Below are 20,178 nucleotides of genomic sequence, written 5' to 3' on the forward strand. Positions count from 1 at the left end.
AGATGAGGTTTTATAAGGACTTGGAGGAAAACTCATCATCAAAAGAACAGCTGTGAATATTCAGACAGAAATGTATGAGACCATGGGCTCCCTGACGTGGCGTTGCATGTATTTTAGGTTTCTGTGACTCAGTTGAATGAAAATACCATCTGCTCCTGCTGATGTGCATGGCAGTAAGCTGCAGTGAAGCCCTGCTTGTGTCCACCTGTTGGCACTGTGCAGAGGCACTCTGTGGCTAGTTTCCATTCCTTAAAAGGAGCAGTTTAAAGCAGCTCTGAAGAAGGCAGAATTTTCTATTCACACAGCTAAGACAATGTGTAAATTGATACTAAAAGGAGCTGATTAATTTCGGCTCCATTTTTTAGTAAAGTTTAGCGGTCTGCGTTGTATTTGTTCACTCTGCACTGATATATTCTGTCATTTTATCTGTTTACAAGACAAGTATTATGTAGACTGTCATTCACAACCTGTGGAGCATCTTCAACACCCACCTCAATGGTGATAACAGTCAATACATTGTCATGGCAACTACGCTTCTCGTCCTAACAACCGCCCACAAAGGTCCCACAGCAACCGTCACCAAGCAACCCCCTCCCGCTTCACTTTCTCTATTTAAGGAGCAGAGGAGGAGGAATGATAAATGATGCTGCACACAGAGCGAGAAAAAACATTTTCAGGAGGAGACGGAGTTGTGTGCAACAAGTTGTTGCTCATAAGTGATTTTTTCAAAATGGAAACAAAGCCTAGCTTGTTAATGTGATGAAAAATAGAGCCCGACAGATGTTATCTGCTGATATCGGCCTATCAAAGGCCTATCAGTATTGGTGTATATGCTGTCCGGTATGTGCCGTTATGGAAGCTTTTTTTTGCACAATATATAATGCACAAAATGTAACTTGGCATGATTTAGAAATGGTGTTAGCTATTCATTTCTTTATTCTTTTTTTAAAATGGTCAGCAATTGACTAAACTGAACAGTAATGACGTTTGAGACTGGTCTTCTCTAAAAAAGACCCCATAGGTTGTTTGAACAGGCAGCAAAATAGGACCCATATTTATGTTTGAGACTGTCCTCCACCGCCCTCTAGCGAAATAATAATTATGAATGATGGCAATGCATAGTATAAAACTTGCACACGTTTGGGTCAAACTGACTTTGGACTTTCACCCAGGGGAATGGGGCTCATGTCCCGTGTGAAAACAAAAGTAAACTATGTGATTTAAATGTCACTGAACCTCTGGGCCTCACATTTTCCCGTAACTATGTCACTGCCGGTAGTCATGTCGTCCTCGTAACTACTTTACTTCCGTCATTTATGTACATTTATTTACTGTTTAAACTGTCTTTTATAAAGCCTTACCAGCAAGATCAGTGGTCTTGTAGCCTAAATTTAACGAAACTACACTGTAAAAACAAACCTGTTGTTTTTACGGTAAAAAACCGGCAGCTGTGGTTGCCAGAACTTTACCGTAATAACTACGGTGCAACTTTTTGTAATATTACAGTAAAATTGTATTAGCACTGTTGATTTCCCGTTTAAGATGCCATTTTAGTCCATATTTTAGCGTAAAAATAAAAAGTTTTTCCATCAAAAGAAATGCTGTTCTGCCATATAACTGACAAGAAACACTTTATAAATGCCAGATTTAACCATTAAATATTACAGTATATTTCTGTTGGAGATATGGTGTTTAGTACATTTAACAGTGAAAAAAAGTATTTTTTACAAAAAATAAAAAATGACGGCTTGTATATATATTACAGTATATTTTTTGTACGACAAACTTGGTGCCAGTGTATTTTACAGTGGAGTACTGTATTTTTTTTTTTAAATGTAAAAAATACTGTTTTGGCTGATATATACATTTACGATGTTTCATTGTTACTGAAACTGAATTAACCCATTTATCATTTTACGGTCTTTTACTGTCATGGTTTAGCAGTTTTTCACCGTAAAATCTACAGACATTTTTTACAGTGTACAGCTCTGTTTATACAAAACGGAATCATATGTTTATGTGGAAGTTGTCACGTTGTCCTCATAATTACTTCACTTCCAGCATATAACTTTTTAAACTGTCTTTTATAACACCTTACCAGAAAGTTTTTTGCCCTAAACCTAAATCAGGTTTTGTAGCCAAAATTCAACAAAACTGTAGCCTTTTTTTCTGCAACCGTGAACCGTACATGTATGTATGATGACGTGTGCACTCTGTTCTAAAACGCGCCACTCTGTAACCCGAAATGCTTATATGGGTCATTTTGACATGTTTTGATGTTTATTTAGCTCTTTATTTTATTCCTATTAATCCTTTATTTTCTAGTTATCATTTATAGAATTGGCTGACAGTGTAATACATTGTTTGTATAATGTATTGCAATGTTCAATATTATTTAATAAAGTTTTATTTTTGAGAAAGTAGCCCTCTGGGTACATTTGCAAAGTGGTGAAAAATTGGTGCACAATCCATATAAAAAAGGTCTATTTTTATTCCAGCTCAAATAATTTTTATATTTTCCACCATATCAGTTATCAACTAATTTTCCCCCTCTAAAATCAATATCAACATCAATCTCAAAAATCCCATATCGGATTCTAATACAAACAGTAAACATATATAAATATGTGCAGTTGCTGGATATGTACATCTTCACTGTGGTGATATCTGCTTTCCTGCAGATGTCAGGATTGTTTTATCACTGGGCTTTTGCTTGACTCTTGTGTTATGCAACATAATGGAGTTGTCCTCAGTGTTGCTGTTACACTCAACAATAATTTAGCCGGATCATGTGTTGCTTGAAGGGACAGGATGTCTTGCTGAAAGACCCTGCAATGTTTCCACCTCTGTCCCTTCCAAATATTCTATTCTATAATAGTCTAGTTATAGGAACTGGCCTGTTTGTGTTTCAGCATCACCTACAGGATCAGAACTAACAAATTAAAATACCTACAAGTTATTTCCTTGCTCTCATTGAAGCCGTTTCCTCTCAGTCCTGTTTTTTCCCCGACCAAACACTAACACAGGAAGTCTCTGCAATCCAGTGGAACAGTGAGAACACAATGAGGGAGGGAGGAGGACATGAGCTGACCCACTCAAAGCAAAAATGGTCACAGTCAACAAGGCACTGTTTGAGTCCTTTTTTCTGCATTATTGTGTGATACAGAGCCTGTGCGAAAGTAAAAAAAAAACCCACAAGCAATGCAACATTTGATGTGCCTAATGTAAGGCTCCCACACATCCCTGACTCTGCTCCGCACTCTTTGCCTTGTTATGGGACAGCTGACAGAAGGGGGTGCGGCTAACACAAGGAGGAAATGTAGGCATGAGCATGTGACTAGTTCCTAAACACAGACTGACTAATTGACTTGAGGTGGATTTTGTCTGTGCAAACACGCACAACAGGACGCTGGAGGATCTCTGGACTTACGTGGATCCTGATAAGTTTTGTGTTTATTGATTTGCTGACTGCAAATAGGATTGTTACCAGCTAAACTTTGTTGGTGTTTTGTTTGCAGATCCTAGCTGCTTGCTTTTAGTTCAGTGAGTGTGAATTCAGTGAGTTTTTTTTGTTCTTTCCATATTTTATGGTTAGCTGAAGGGCCTGTTTTACACCTGCTGCTAACGTAACAACCTGGTCTTTCCTGTCAGTATGGTGCTGCTGGTATGTGTGTTTTAGTGGTTAATGACTCCTCAAAATGTGCTGTCGCTGTCGAGTTTGACAGACAGGGAAACAACGAGAGAAAGACAGAGAGGGGGGAAAAGAAAGTGAGACAATTGCAGTCTTTAAACACTTGTAGGCTTGGTTTTATGTAGTAGTATATTAACTCGTCCTCCTGACTCAATAAAGGAAAGTTATAGAGGGCAGAGACCTTCATGCTTATTGGATCATCAACTCACAATGTAGAGGGAAATTGTCAGGCTTTGGCATCGATTTGAAGCAAGAGGAAGTGATAAAAGTTCATCATGAGTGCCACTAAGAGATGGTTAACGCCTCGCCGCTCTAAATTTTACATGTAAGTCTTTATGCATGAGCTTTTCAGAACAATTCAGTGATGATGAACTCACTCAATCATTCATTCAGTCTCTAATTTGCACTTAACACACTTCAAAGTGTTTGGTGTAATATTTTGTCAAGCGACTTATGACTCATTCTAAAAGCTTCTGCTCATTTTCTCCTGCAGTGTGGAGGGGGATTCCCAGTGTCCGGAGACGGGCACCCACAAAGACAGCTCATTCAGCCAGACACCTTACCTGCGCGGCTCCGAGCGCTACATTGACAGCAGCACCAGCAGCGCACCCTCAGGATCCAGGGACCCTTCATGCGTGTCTGCCTCCAGTTCAGCCAGCTTGGCCTGGGCACTGCGAACGCGCCACCAACCGGCGAGCCTGGCCCTCCGCAAACAAGAGGAAGAGGAGAACAAGAGATGCAAGGCGCTTTCAGACAGTTATGAACTCTCAACAGATCTGCAGGATAAGAAGGTAAAAATTAGGATACAGGTCGATATACAGTACAGGCCAAAAGTTTGGACACACACCTACTCATTCAATGCATTTTTCTTTATTTTCATGACTATTTACATTGTAGATTCTCACTGAAGGCATCAAAACTATGAATGAACACATATGGAATTATGTACTTAACAAAAAAAGTGTGAAATAACTGAAAGCATGTCTTGTATTTTAGATTCCTCAAAGTAGCCACCCTTTGCTTACTAGAATATAAGACATGTTTTCAGTTATTTCACACTTTTTTGTGAAGTACATAATTCCACATGTGTTCATTAATAGTTTTGATGAATCACAATGTCAATAGTCATGAAAATAAAGGAAACACATTGAATGAGAAGGCGTGTCCAAACTTTTGGCCTGTACTGTAGATCGATATATTGATTCATCGGTAAACAACCCGACTGCAGTGATGCATATCGCCGTCTTTAATATACACTTTTATTTTGACAATCTCCCTGAAAGGCTCTTATTTAGGAATAGACTATGTTCATAATTAAAAGATCATCACAGGCTCTTTAAGGTAACCCATAAAAAAACATTTACACTCAATTTTATTCTTTGTATTAAAACAGAATGGATGTTTTTCATTTATATATCTGAAAGAGCTCAGAAATAAAAAAAATGGTAAAATCATATTTTAGTAGTTTTTTTGTGAGTTTATATAAATGTAAAAGGTGCTAAATGGCCATATGGTATTGTCTCATATTGATCGCTGGCCCCTTAATTGAACCAAATTGAAGTCGTACTGTGGCAGACTTTGTGAAATCAGCAAATATCGTATCGTTGTCCAATGAATCGATCTAATATCTTGATGCAACCTCTGATTTACACCCTTATTAACCCTTTGATGCACAACATGGGTCTAAAGTGACCCAACAGAGTTTTTATGTTCTATATCTTTGCAATAAATTATTTTCATCATTCAGTATTCCAGGTTTTTCTCAATTAGTTTGTTTTTGATCATCATACATCCTAACATGTTTTTCTTTATTAATTTTAAGTAATTTAAATTAATTCAAAATCCCTTTTTTCCTAAGTAGCTTGTTAAGCTAACTATTTAGCTAACTTCTTGGCTAAGTAGTTAGCTAAGTAGCATGCTAAGGTAACTACTTAGCTAACTTCTTGGCTAAGTAGTTATAGCTTAGCAAGATACTTAGCAAAAGTAGTTAGCTATGTAATAATGCAAAAACTTTTCTTCATAAAGTATGAGAGGCAAAATGGAAATAATGATCTGTTGTTATCAAAAAACAAGATATTTAAAGAACACTGGGAATATTCAATCATAATATAAGTTGATATAAAAAGATAGAGCAAAGAAACACACAGCAAGTAATAAATAACATGGGGAATGAATGAGGGTCATTTTTGACCCATGTTGTGCATTAGAAGGTGTTTATATGTTGTGCATCAAAGGGTTAAAGAGGATGCTGTTGGCAAATGTTCATATTCTTTCATTTGAGCCATGAGCACCAGTAAACGTTATAATCTCTTTTAATGCCAGGTGGAGATGCTGGAGAGAAAGTACGGTGGCTCCTTTGTAAGTCGCAGAGCAGCGCGGACCATCCAGACAGCCTTCAGGCAGTATCGCATGAACAAGAACTTTGAGCGCCTCAGAAGCTCTGCGTCAGAGAGCCGCATGACACGCCGCATCATCCTGTCCAACATGAGACTGCAGTATTCCTTCGATGAGCGACAGCCTCAGCAGCAGGCCCAGACACAGACCAACTTCACCCACAGCGTGGCCATAGGGCCTCCTCATTCCCCCGACCCAGACCGCCCAGGCGACTACACTCACTTAGAGGACTCCTTCTCCAAACAGGTAACAGTATTTATATGTTAGGTGTTCTATAACTCTCTGTGACATGACATGAGGCCCGCACCATGGTGTCACGCTGTAGTAAAAACAGAGATTTTTATATCTTTTTTTATATTTTATATTTTTTTTTATACTGTGAAATATGCATACTCATACAGATGTCATTATTTATACAAAAAAGAATAGTTTTGTTTGATCTACATGATCAAATTAAATTAGTCGTAAATTTCATTAAATGCATACAAAAAATTTAGTATTTTAAACAAAGTAGTTTTGTTTCACCTATTTGATCAAATTAAGTTGATTTTACTTACAAATTTCATTCATTACATTTACATTTAGTCATTTAGCAGACGCTTTTATCCAAAGCGACTTACAGGAAGAGTAAAAGCAAACAATCAAGGTATAGTGCAATAAGAGCTATTAGTGCATCAATAAGTGCTAGTGACAATTCTTTGAGGAGTAGAATTATCGTGTGGAGGAGAGAAGATGCTCTCTGAAGAGCTGAAGGTCTTCAGGAGTTTTTTAAAGGTAGAGAGGGACGCCCCTGCTCTGGTATGAACTGGTAGTTTGTTCCACCAGCGGGGAACAAGAAGTGCAAAGAGTCTGGATTGCCTTGGACCAACGGGGGGCAGAGCCAGGCGCGGTTCATTTCATAATTACACACAAAAAATTAAGTCATTTAAACAAAGCCTAGTTTTGTTTGATCTACATAATAAGATTAAGTTGATTTTACTCACAAATTTAATTAGATACAAAAATGAAATAATTTTAACAAAGATTGGTTTTTATTTGATCTACATAATAAAATAAAGTTGGCTTTACTCACAGTTTTCAAACACTTGTTGAGCTTAATATAAACAATAAAACTAAGTTTATGTTACTTGGATTTCTTTCTTTTTTTTCATGTACAAAAAAAGTAGGTAGTTTATACAAAGAACGATCTGGCTTGATCTACATTAATAAATTATGCAAAAAGTTGCATACATTTGTTTAAGCAGGATATTTTGTCAGTGTGCTGTAAAAACATACTATGATAGCAAGTTTTACTTTGTGTTCCCTCTAGGTGAAGTCCTTAGCTGACTCCATAGACGATGCCCTTACCTGCCGCGCGGGTCGCGATGACTCCCAGGAGGGCAGCAGGGAGGGCGGAGGGATTAGTGAGGACTTTGGGGAGTGCGTGTGGAGCAGCAGCAGTAACCCTTCCTCCCAAAGAGGTTTGGGTGAACGAGCCAGGGGAGCCGGAGGAGGACTCAGTATGCACGGCGACAGTACCGCCACCTCATACAGTGATGTCACCCTTTACATGGATGACGGCATGCCGTCATCCCCGCTCTCCCTGGATCGGGCACCCAGCAGCACAGACACAGAGTACTGGGGCCCCGGTGGTGGTGTGGGAGGGCGTGAGGACAGCAGGGACACTGAGGGAGGGGGCAGCAGTAACAGTCGGCGCAGCACCCCGTGCACCGAGTGCAGGGACTATCGTCTCAGGGGCGCACATCTGCCTCTCCTCACCATTGAGCCTCCCAGTGACAGCTCAGTGGACATGAGTGACCGCTCAGACCGCGGCTCTCTGAGCAGACAGCTGGTCTATGAGCAGGAGCCTGGGGTAGGGGCTGGCTCCCCTCAGGGGACCCTCAAACACTCCCCCAACACAGGCACCCGCTCCTCCTCCACAGCAGCTGCTCAGGGACAGACCCGGGCGCCCGGCAGACCCATACCCACGCACATCCCTCACCAGGTGGCGGCACACCACCACCATCACCACCACCCGATCCACCACCATCAGTACCCCGACACGCCCTCGTCCTCCTCGTCCCCTCAGCAGCCCCCCACCACCCCTCTGTCCTCCTCCTCCTCTACAGCGCTGCCCTCTGGTGGTTTGGAGCAGCCATGCTGCTCAGACGGAGACAACGACTCACTCAACTCCACCACCAACTCCAACGAGACGGTCAACTGCAGCTCGGGTTCCTCGTCTCAGGACAGCCTGCGGGAGCCTCTGCCGCCTCTGGGAAAGCAGACCTACCAGAGAGAGTGCCGCCACAGCTGGGACTCTCCACCCTTTAACAGTGATGTGGTGCAGAGACGCCAGTATCGCATCGGTCTCAACCTCTTCAATAAGTAAGACGCCTGTATGACAGACCGTTATTATGTGATCACACAGTTAAACTGGTGATGTTGTAACGAGAACGTTCTTTTTCACTCACTAATAGGAAGCCAGAGAAAGGGATCCAGTACCTGATAGAGAGAGGTTTCGTATCAGACACTCCAGTCGGGATCGCTCGCTTCATTCTGGAGAGGAAAGGCCTCAGCAGGCAGATGATTGGAGAGTTCCTGGGAAACCGGCAGAAACAATTCAACAAAGATGTTTTAGAGTAAGTATGGGATGGTAAAGCACAGGAGAGGTCGTAAGCTGGTTTTTGAACAGTTGTAATAGATCAGAAAATATAAGGCAAACATGTCAAAAACATACAGACAAATATATCCAATGTATATCCTCAATAGAGAGAAAAAAACACAGATCAGTGTGTTCACAGCACATCTCAGCTCATGCAAGATGCAACCTTGAGGAAAACATAATCCCCCATTGTATGTGACAATATGTAGCATGATGAATAGAGGTGCGAGAGGCCCCACAATATGACAGTATCATGCTTCTCAGGTTGTGATATGACATTACTGCTATTTTAAACATTTATTCGATATGCTGACTATTGCAATAACATATATTGTGATTTATTACCTCATTTCAATGACATATTGTGTTCCTAAAGGAACATTTTTATCCAATGAGATGAAGTTATCAGTCTCATTCCTTTTCAGTCTCAATTGTACCTCGCTTTGGATTAAAGCGTCTGCTAAATGACATTGTAGATTTGTAGAATTGTAGTATTTTCATCTGACTTCGGTCATTCGTATTGCAGCAAAAAAGGATTGTCAAACAGAGATACTGACCAGTACTATCATAAAAACCTGTCACAAATGTTGCGGCCATCAGACAAACTACGCTGTTTGTATTACAGTCCAATTAAATGTGTGGACTGCTGTAGAGTAAGTCTGAACAATGCAAACTGTATAAAATGCTATGCACCCCCTTCAGAAACTGAATCTAAAAAAACAGTTAAAAGTATTTTTTCATAAAGATAAAAAAAATAAAATGTAAAACAGTACATGAAAACAGTTTTAACATGCATTTGTTATGAAAAATTAGTGAATTATCAACACTGGACCATGATCTGTGAAGGGTAAAGAACACTATTGCACTAAATATTGATTAAAATGGTTGTTAACGGAGTTACTAAAGAAATATAAACAATGTTTATTGGGATCTTTTAGTTTCTGACACTTAAATATTATTGTTGTTCCTTAGAAACAAACTTAACAGGAGGATTAATCTTGTACCAAAACATTTTTTGCAATATCAATCATTTATAGTAGCAATACCATGCATCCATGTATTGATACAGTAATGTAGATCATAATATCGTGATACTATGCTGAATTGATTTTTCCACCTTAATGACGAATGTTACTGAGTTTCCAGCGTGTGCAGAAGGAGAGCTTAGAGCAGGGGTGTCAAACTCTGGCCCGCGTGCCAAATTTGGCCCGCAGTGTAATTTTATTGCTGACCCGCCGGTATTATACGGCGCATTTACCGCTAATACTAGATTTATTATTGTTATTTTATTTATAAATGTATTAACCTGTTGAAAAAGTTTATTTTGATATTTAAATCAGAAGGATGCAAATAGAAAAGAGGCATACGATTTTTATTTAAGTTTTATTTAATAAATTAATGACATTGATGTGTTTTTTATTTGAAATTTGATTTTGCATGTCTGCATTATTAAGTTATATATTGTATGTTTATAAGCGTTGCTGGTTCCATATTTAATGTTAAAGCAAAACATGTTTATTTGTTCAATGTTGGCACGCAATTTTATTCAAGTTTTACATTTTGGCCCATTGTGTATTTGAGTTTGACACCCCTGGCTTAGACTGTCCTCTGCTGTGTGTTTCAGCTGTGTGGTGGATGAGATGGACTTCTCAGGAATGGACCTGGATGACGCTCTCAGGAAGTTCCAGGCTCAGATTAAAGTTCAAGGAGAAGCCCAAAAAGTGGAGCGGCTCATAGAGGCCTTCAGGTTTGTATTTACTCAGGCCGGACAAGTAACGTTACACTGAATTGTAACAGCTGTGGCTGCGCTATCAAAATCATTTAATCATGTTGTTTCTGTATTTTATTCAGTCAGAGATACTGTGTGTGTAACCCGACGCTGGTTCGGCAGTTCCAGAACCCCGACACCATCTTCATCTTGGCCTTCGCCATCATCCTCCTCAACACAGACATGTACAGTCCCAACGTCAAAGCTGAGAGGAAGATGAAACTAGAGGATTTCATCAAGAATTTGAGAGGTACCAGGAAAGACTTATACATTTTATACAGACAGATATTAGGCAGTAATTATGTTGTCTTTATGGAAAAAAAATAGCAACTATGCATCTGTGTTGTGGAACATTTTTAGTATACACTAGAGTCGTGACAAGAAGAGTTTAAAGTCCAACTGAAGTTACATTGCATTTGTTTGTGTCTTTTACAGCTGCTTATAGAAAATAGATAAAGTTTATATATTTTTGCTTTACAATGGCACTCCATAGATTAGCACTGATTTGATAGAATACTGCTCCGATATGAACCTACATAGACCTTATTTATTTATTTTATTTTATTTTATTTTATTTTATTACCTTATACCATGTAGTAACCCCTTTGCTACTCGAAAAAGATGCCACTACTACGACGAGATCCCGTTCAAAGTATTTTACCCACAGATATGAATTGTCCACAGTTTCCGTATATCAATTAATTCAGTTTACTATAGATTCTTAAACATAATAAAGTTATATCTTCCAACTTATACATCACATTTCTGCTGTCAAAAAACTGTATGCCTCTCCAAGGCACCTCACCACAAGAGCCTATTACAGATTTATCTTATTTTGACACAGCCAGTCAAATCTTGCATAAAGCACTTACGTCAGTTTTCAAAGACACAAACACAAAGCCACCGGCTCAGAACATCAACCCCTATTAGCTTTCCTGCTACAGCCTTGTTCTTATTTACCTTACAAACATGAACACACTTCTTGTCCTGCAGCTTAAGTGGTTGAATGACATCCAAACAAGCACTCACTGTGGGAAAAGTGCACTCAATGTCTAATTAACTGTTAGGCAGCAGCATGTCAAACAACATGTTCGTTCTTGTATGGTCCTCACTCTTCATTGTCACTAACAGCAGGCTGTCTGCCTGTGACATGTAGGCTACAGCACGAGTTTGTTTGTTTTGTCCCTCGCTCTACAGTGTAACACAAGGCTCTGGTAGTCCTGTCAGCTGCTGTCAATCAAACACAGACAGCACCAGCCGAGACATATCTCCCCGGGGAGACTTTTTTTTTCCATGTATGGCAGCTTCATGCCTTATTTTTCAAGCCATTTTATAACAGAATGCCTAAAGTCTGTGTATCTTTGGGAAAAACATAATAGTTGCCAAGGGGGAAAAAAAATCCCAATCCTCTCCTGGAGAATCACTTTAATCCTACAAGCTGTGGTGCCTACATACTCTTTTGTGTCTAATTATTATTAGTATTTATTATAAGTATTATTAGTATTATGCTTTTGAGACATTATTTGTGACTTCAAACAGGGGTGACTAATGTGATTTAAGTTGGACTTTAAAGGTAGTGTATAAATACACCCTTCCCGTCAGGTTTCATTTCTTACTGTCCCTCTTGCTCCCACTGCCTTTCTCCTTATAAATCTATGGCCTTTCCGTTATCCTGTGCACGAGCATAAATAGAATAGTGTTGTGTATAAACACCTGATTTTATTAAATTTTAGTGCACACACAAAACAAAGTTAGCAAACAGTGAGGAGATATTCACTGAATTTGTTAAAAAAAAGTGTATTGGATTAGAATTGCTGACTGCACTGTTTCGTTTAAAAAAAAGAAGAAGAAATTCAGTGTAACTTGCTGCTTCTTGTGTGTGAATAAAAATGACGAAATTTGCATTAGATATACTGTATAATGTGTGATTTATTTAGTGCAGTTTCTCCCCTAAAACCCTCCCTTTCCCTCTCTCCACCCGAGGTGTGGACAACGGTCAGGACATTCCCCGGGACCTGCTGGTTGGGATCTACCAGCGGATACAGAAATGGGAGCTACGGACCAATGATGACCATGTGTCCCAAGTGCAGGCAGTGGAAAGAGTCATTGTGGGCAAGAAGCCTGTACGCAAAATTCACACCTTTGTAATATGTTGTGACTACTAGTTTCATGTGTATTCATTTGCACTGTATTCTTCTCTATAGGTGCTGTCCCTTCCCCATCGCAGGCTGGTGTGTTGCTGCCAGCTCTATGAGGTCCCAGACCCCAACAGACCTCAGAGGACAGGAGTGCACCAACGAGAGGTCTTCCTCTTTAATGACCTTCTGGTGGTAAGAATCACTTTTATCACATTTACAGACATGGCAGATAATAAGTCTACTTCATTTGAAATGTATGTGCTAACAAATCTCATCTGTCTGTCCCATCAGGTGACCAAAATCTTCCAGAAGAAGAAAACCTCAGTGACTTACAGTTTCAGACAATCTTTCCCTTTGGTTGAGATGCAAGTGCACATGTTTCAGAATTCATGTAAGAAGCCATTTTTTCCTTTTAAACATTGCAGCAATTCTTAACCCCCCTCTATGATTATTAAGTACCGGTATTTGATTTCTCTCTGTTTGCATCTCTTAGACTACCCTCATGGTATCCGCCTGACCTCAGCAGTCCTGGGCGGGGAGAGGAAGGTTCTTATCGTCTTTATGGCACCCAGTCAGCAAGACCGCACCCGCTTTGTTAGCGACCTCAGGGAGAGCGTTGCTGAAGTGCAAGAGATGGAGAAATACAGAGTGGAATGTAAGTGCACCATCTGCTGGTCATAACTGTGAACTATAACTTCAGTGGGTGTGATGATTGTACAGTTTTCAACAAAGGCACATTTTGTCAAGAAATGGAGAGTTGGTGGAACAAGTGTTTGGCTCATTCTTCTTTGTACAGTGTCTCCCTCTCATTTTAAATTCTCCTGTGCCCTTTGTGTTTATTTACAGCGGAGTTGGAGAAACAAAAAGGTGTGATGCGGCCCAGCTTGCTCACTGGAGGTGTCGTTGGAGGAGTAGGTGTGAAGAGCGATGTTGTGAATGGCACCCTGGGAAGGACAAGTTTTGATGACAGCTGCTCGGTGGGTGAGGGTCTGAAACGCACAGCGCTCAGCTCATCTCTCAGGGATCTATCGGACGCAGGTGAGAGAACAGCACCTCAGAGTCGGGGTTCAATTCCATTTCCTTTTTATCAGCTGGGTTGAATTGGGTAGTTCTCCAAAGTTTTTTTTCCTCTTACTACATTCAATTCTTCTTTCTCGCTGATATCCAGATGGTATTATGCAGTTTCTATCTTTAAAAAAAAAAAGCACATGTGAACAAACTTTCCGATCTTCCACTCTTTGCTAACCTGACTCTTCCTGGTGGGGTGCAGGGAAGCGTGGTCGCAGGAACAGTGTTGGTTCTCTGGACAGTACCATGGAGGTAAATCTCAAAGACTAGATGTGCACCTGTAACCTTTAATAGACCTACGTTTCCCCCGAATGGTGCTTCATCATCCCAAGCACGCTCAGTGTGTGTATAGTGTGCATATATATGGTGTGCGCATGTTCATGGTGCATGTACCTGTGTCCACGTGTACCTGTCCTGCACTGACACCGTTTGCACGAATGTGTGTCCTATGGTCTATGTCTAGTACCATCAGGTTGAATGCACTTATTGTAAGTTGCTTTGGACAAAAGCGTCTGCTAAATGACATGTAATGTAATGTAATGTAATGTGTGTGTTCATGTTCTTCACCTCCAGACACAAACATGTCCTGTATGTGATGATATAAGTAGGAGAAGTGGCTTTAGTACAATACTTAAGTGATTTTTTCACTTTCTATGACACCCATGTTTATATTTGCATTATAATCTGCTTATAGCAATGCATATTTATACCAATAATCACAGCACATCATAAAGAGTTTCACAATGACTTATAAAGTTACTGACCAGCAATAGCCTTTGTCTATAATGCATAAAAACACACAAATACATAATATGTTAGAATTAAGTCCCTCCCCTAACCCTATAATCACGTTAAGTGATATGCATTATAACAGTGATTGTAATGCATTATATAAAATATAATAATTTATTACAACTAAGAGAATTGTAAAACACTAAAACACTAGCATTTATGATGTATATGATATGGTCATTGCTTCATAGCATTATAAATATTAACATTAATAATATAACTATAATTTAACAGTTGTATAAGCAGATTATAAATATGTTTATAATGAATTATAGACATGGGCGTGATAGAAATTGTTCCCCTTTTTCTAAAATCCGATGCTTTATCCTCCCAGGGCTCCATCATTAGCAGCCCACAGCCTCACCAGCGCTACACAGTGCCAGGCGTGGTGCCTGGCTGCTACGGAACAGAAGACTTCCGGCCTCACCGCCCCATCCTGAGCCCCGGATCGGGGGTGGGGGGTGGGCCGGGGCAGCAACATACCACTGCTGGGACAGGAGTTGGGGGAGTCTCCAGCAGTGTAGAGAGACCAGGAGCGGGGAGCGGCCCTGGGGGGAGCAGCAACAACAGCAGCGGCTCCTTCCTGGGTTCCCTATTCGGCAGCAAACGCGCCAAACCACCAGGGCCCCTTATTCCACCGGGGCCACCTTACCCCGCACCTGTACCCCCACCGACTACGGGAGGGCCCCCTCCTCACTCCCCTTCATCGCTGTGCCAGATGGACGGGGGCCCCTCCAAAATCCAGGCGCTGCACGCACAGTACTGTCACGTGGGCACCGTGCAGCCTCCACCACCTTACTACCATCACCATCGCTACCACCTCCAAACTGTCCCTCCACCATTGCAAGGAGTGCCTCAGCATACTATACAGAGAGGCCCACTACCCTGTCGTCCACTGCTTGGCCCCACGCTCGCCCAGCACCCGCAGCTGGCCCATCTCTCCCAGCTCTCTCAGCATGGGCTTCCGGCTCGCTACGCCAACATGGTGGTGGGATGTCCCCCCCCCCCTTTCTCCTCTCTCCCAACATTCCCCGAACCCACAGTTCGCCCTGTACCACGCGCAGCCTACACACTCTATCAGAGGGGCCGCCATCCCTGGTACCAAACTTCCCCTAACCCTGTCCCACTCCCACCCGCACCCCCACGCACACTCCCAAACCCATCCCGGACACGTGCACACACCACACCCAACAAGCCACTCCACCCACCAAACACACTTTATATTCGGCACTCTGCCCCACAACCTGCCGTCCGCCTCCGTCAATGCACATCACGCTGCAGCCGCCGGCCAGTATCTGCCCCAGTACCCTCCTCTTTCTTCTATCCCCCCTCCCCCACCACACTCCCCTTTACCCCCCCCTTCGTCCCCCCTTACCCCTCTTACACCTCTCTCCCCTCTCCCCCCCCAGCACCCCGGGCAGCCTCAGCAGGGGCCGCAGGTGACGGGGGCAGGTGCGACAGGTACAGGGGGCAGCTCCAAATCCAAACCTATCAACCGGATAAGTACCGTGGTGTGAGCAAGGCGTGGGGCCCCAGGGGTCAAAGGTCAGATTATAGAGTGGAGGAGGTTGGCAGAGCTCGGTCTAGGTCCAAGTCTGCCAGGACAGAGAGTAACAGCAGCAGTGCTAGTGACAAGAGGAAACGCAGTTTGCTCCGTCTCTGTTACTTTCACCTCCGTTTCCCACATATGTAGGTGGAGATAAGGTGCATACATCTTTGAAACCTGCACACACAGAAACACACACGTATGCACATCCATATGAATAAACACACTATATGAAAAAAAAAGTCTATAGCCATATAATATAAGATAAAACTAAATCTATATCTAGATATATTGCCTCAGTTTTAATTGTTTGAAGTCTAGTTGAGTCTGTATGAGACTATTTACATGTACAGTACCAAGATGTGATAATGTGACACTGGAAAAACGGAAACCATATATATCCAGCTGCTTACATGGGGATGTAAATAACGACTAAACCACCGAATGCATTCCAGCGGAGTTTGGCATTAAAAACAGCAGAGAGTTGCAAAAAATGTCCCTTGACTTTGCAATAATTTACTTGGCTTCATGATGTCTCCGTCCATTTTTGCAGGTTCCGCTTCGCTGACAGGCATCTTTTTTTCTAAAGAAGACCTCAGATATGTTGCTTTGTCTTAAACTTCTAAAACCAGTGCACGGTTTTCGGACAGTCTTTTGCTTAATGGTCTTTTACATGTCAACAGGAGCCCCCTGGCTTTATAATGCATTCCTGGTGGGGTAATGGGAAATTAATGACACAATCAATAATATATTTTGAATGTTTCTGAAGCTTCTTGCTGTTTTATCGATATTATAATATACCTGCTATGAGTATGATGAATATTGTACGATAATTGTTTTGATCAGTGATTAATTATATCAGCAGATGTTTGTACATGGTTATAGAGAGTATATGCACATATTAATTCCCTCAGTTTGCCATAACCGCTAGAGGGTGTTCCGATATGTGAAGTGTGATTTATTTCCATAGTACCATGCTTTCCATTGAGTTCATCTTTTTAATAATTAATATTATTGGTTGTTGAAAATAATGAATGAGGTTTAGTTTTGCTCAAATTGACTTGAACACCAACGATATTCCTCCTTTTCTGTTTTGTTTGATGTGGGCACAATTTTTGAAATGGGGTGACTAACAAAACTTGAATTTACAGAATGAATCTGAGTTATTGTTTCATTTTTTTTATATTCATGAGGCTCTCGGTATTAAAAAAGAGCTCAGACAAGGTTGTGGAAATTGGAAATATAATTTGAGAAGATGCTATTCCCTCATAAATATACAGGGCAACAATGCTCGCTGCCTCGCAGTCATCAAATTTAGTCATTTTGTGTTTTTCTATGTTTTGAAGAAGCACGCTTTTACATGAGGTTTTGTGGTTTTGCACACGTGATGTCTTAAGTCAGAAATGGCCTTCTTCTAATCCTCCCTCTTCTGCCACTTTTAGAAATCTCTTCCTGCATTTTCTGATGCCATGGCATCCCACTGAGGGCTTCTTGTTTAAAAACACAACAAGAGTCAAGAATGTTACATAGCCTACAGGTACACAATGTATTTCCCCCTTTCTTTTCTTTCTGTGAGCTTCGTGTAAGTGTTACCCCTTTTTGCTACTGCAATTTTTGAGGTTGTAATGGAGCGCTGACATCGTTTACCTTCAGTGCCATTGATTACCAAGAGAAAACTACATATATTCTAATTTAGGAGAGAATGAATGGGTGAGGACAAAGTAAAGAAATCTATGTAACAAACTACTGGAAGAGATGGCGAAGTTCAACAAGATCTGAATCCTCAACAAAAGGATTTTAAGGAGGTTGGGAGAGAGTCAAGAATGTCAGATTTTATAAGTATGTGTTGGCTAGCCTTTTCTTTTTATTGTGTCCTTTTTTGACTCTTCTTGCATGAATATATCTGCACTTATTGAATAGATTGTACTGTATAAATCTGAATGTACATACTATATTATACAAAGGCTTCTTATCATAACTATGGGATGAACTCCTCCCATTCTGTATTCAGGTGCGTGCATGTGAGTGCCACTAAGTCTGTACATAGAAAAGAGGGACAGAGATAGGAGATGTTGGCCATAAGGAATATTGACTTCTTTTTCTTTTCTTATTATTTCTGACTGAAGGTGAGAGAATGAGAGTTGCCATGATATAAATTAAAACCTAAAAAAGTTTATTTGTCAGTGCACTTATTGATATCATTTAAAACAAATGATTTCAATTTTTTCTTTGTGTATGTATTATGTGAACTGAAAGAATAGAGAATTGAGATGTGAATATTTATTGCTTCTGATAAATTAAAGTGTCCTTGCAGTGAACAGGTCTGTGTGTTGTTCTTCTACAGCTTAACATCTGCCTCCACCATTAAATTGCTTTAATAATTAACTGTTTCTAACATAATAACCTTAGTAGAGAAAAAAAAAATTACACATTAAAGATAAAACATGGGATATATAGGCTAATTTTGCATATCAGCTTTTCACAGAAGACACAAAAAAGATGATAATTGGTGAACAGATTGCAAATGTTGCAATACCAAACAACCAAGGAAGACCTACCCTTCATAAGGGCTTCTTACCCTGTAACCTGTAATGGATTTAAGCTAAAAAACAAACAAATCAGAACTGTACTCATTTTTAGCAAAATTAACAAAATATACTAATGCATAGTGTGATGTGTATTTTAATGTATTTCAATGTTTGTAGTGTATTGTAGTTTTATGATACTGAAGGCTGTATATTTTAATTAATTTTAATTAATAAACCTTTGTATTTGAACTATGTTTAATTGCAGCGTCTCGATCAAATTGAAAATTATATATTATATATACATATATATATATATATATATATATATATATATATATATATATACTTTTTAGTGGGTACAAAAAAGGAAATTAAAAATAAAATGGTTTATCACAATATTGTCAGCTGCTACCAAACGTATTACTAAATGTAGAGGGATTAAAAAGAATACTCAAAGTTATAAAACTGGGAAATATTGTCAGTAAGCCATGGGTTGTTACTAAATGAACAATGAGTAATATATGCTGGATGCTGGAGGCTTTTTATAGAAAGGAAACTGTTCGGCTTTTTCTTTCATTTTGGCAGCCAGTTGCGTGTAGTGGAGGAGGCCAAGGCTAAAAAAATAGCAATACATCCCCCTGAGAAGTGGAGCGGAGGTATAGAGTCGCACATGATGGAAACACTGAAGTAAAACTATCTCAAAATTGTGAAGTAAAACTGAAATACTTGAGTTAATGTACTATGCTATTTTCCATTTATTTTATGTTATTATTCACAGCCTACTTGGATAATAAACGTTCTGATTAGATAATAATAATAATAATAATAATAATAATAATAATAAAAAAATAATAATAATAATAATATATATATACATATATATATATATATATATAAACATTGTAACATACTCCTATACAAGTAATGACATTGTATGCTGATTAAGATACATTTATAAGTAAAGGATTGTATTTTTGGCGTGTATACCAGTTATTAATTTATATTTTTGCATGGCAGAGATAAAAGATAAGAACAAATATTTTTATTAAAAAAATAGGAAAAGTAATTCGTTTATAGGTTCAGATCAATAAGGAGGCTGATTGATATTCAATTAATAACTTATGGAGAAGGGGTTGGAATTAATAGGTTTGCACTTTCTCTCACTCCTTTTCATGTAAACCAAGGCACCAAGTGGATGACTATTTATTTATATGTATGCCTTTCATTTTATGTAAATATTGCTTGTGTGATCATTTCTCTTTTTTTAATGTTTGAAATAAATTCCAAACTAAATAAAATAACACAACAAAGGGAACTGTTTTTTCCTTGCATCGTGCTAGAAAATGTTTTTATTTTTTATTTTTATTAAATTAAATGTATTTAACATATTTGTGATGAGACTATGTTTACGTGGTGTCATTGCTGATTTTATGTTAGTAAAATAGAGGCTGGTCCCGTTGGGGCTTATATTGGCGTACATGCACATTACTTTTAGGGAGTAAACGTGAGGGACGTGACTGTGTAAATCTGAATGTACATACTATATTATACAAAGGCTTCTTATCATAACTATGGGATGAACTCCTCCCATTCTGTATTCAGGTGCGTGCAT

At 39.7% G+C, this 20,178-nt stretch overlaps 1 protein-coding gene across 1 annotated transcript in view; it reads left to right on the forward strand.

Moving 5' to 3' along the window:
* Window positions 1–18,356, forward strand: part of iqsec2b (IQ motif and Sec7 domain ArfGEF 2b) — a 43,090-nt gene extending 24,734 nt beyond the window's left edge. Inside the window, exons 2-14 of the mRNA XM_059333294.1 lie at window positions 4,185–4,482; window positions 6,014–6,331; window positions 7,395–8,449; window positions 8,542–8,703; window positions 10,351–10,473; window positions 10,578–10,744; window positions 12,478–12,602; window positions 12,699–12,824; window positions 12,924–13,023; window positions 13,126–13,287; window positions 13,479–13,670; window positions 13,903–13,952; window positions 14,827–18,356. Coding sequence (XP_059189277.1) covers window positions 4,185–4,482; window positions 6,014–6,331; window positions 7,395–8,449; window positions 8,542–8,703; window positions 10,351–10,473; window positions 10,578–10,744; window positions 12,478–12,602; window positions 12,699–12,824; window positions 12,924–13,023; window positions 13,126–13,287; window positions 13,479–13,670; window positions 13,903–13,952; window positions 14,827–16,185 — 4,237 coding nt within the window. The 3' untranslated portion in view covers window positions 16,186–18,356. The remainder of the gene's footprint in view (window positions 1–4,184; window positions 4,483–6,013; window positions 6,332–7,394; window positions 8,450–8,541; window positions 8,704–10,350; window positions 10,474–10,577; window positions 10,745–12,477; window positions 12,603–12,698; window positions 12,825–12,923; window positions 13,024–13,125; window positions 13,288–13,478; window positions 13,671–13,902; window positions 13,953–14,826) is intronic.
* Window positions 18,357–20,178: the final 1,822 nt, after the last annotated feature.

This window comes from Centropristis striata, chromosome 5 (assembly GCF_030273125.1).
Source record: "Centropristis striata isolate RG_2023a ecotype Rhode Island chromosome 5, C.striata_1.0, whole genome shotgun sequence".
In the NCBI taxonomy this organism is placed as follows: domain Eukaryota; kingdom Metazoa; phylum Chordata; class Actinopteri; order Perciformes; family Serranidae; genus Centropristis; species Centropristis striata.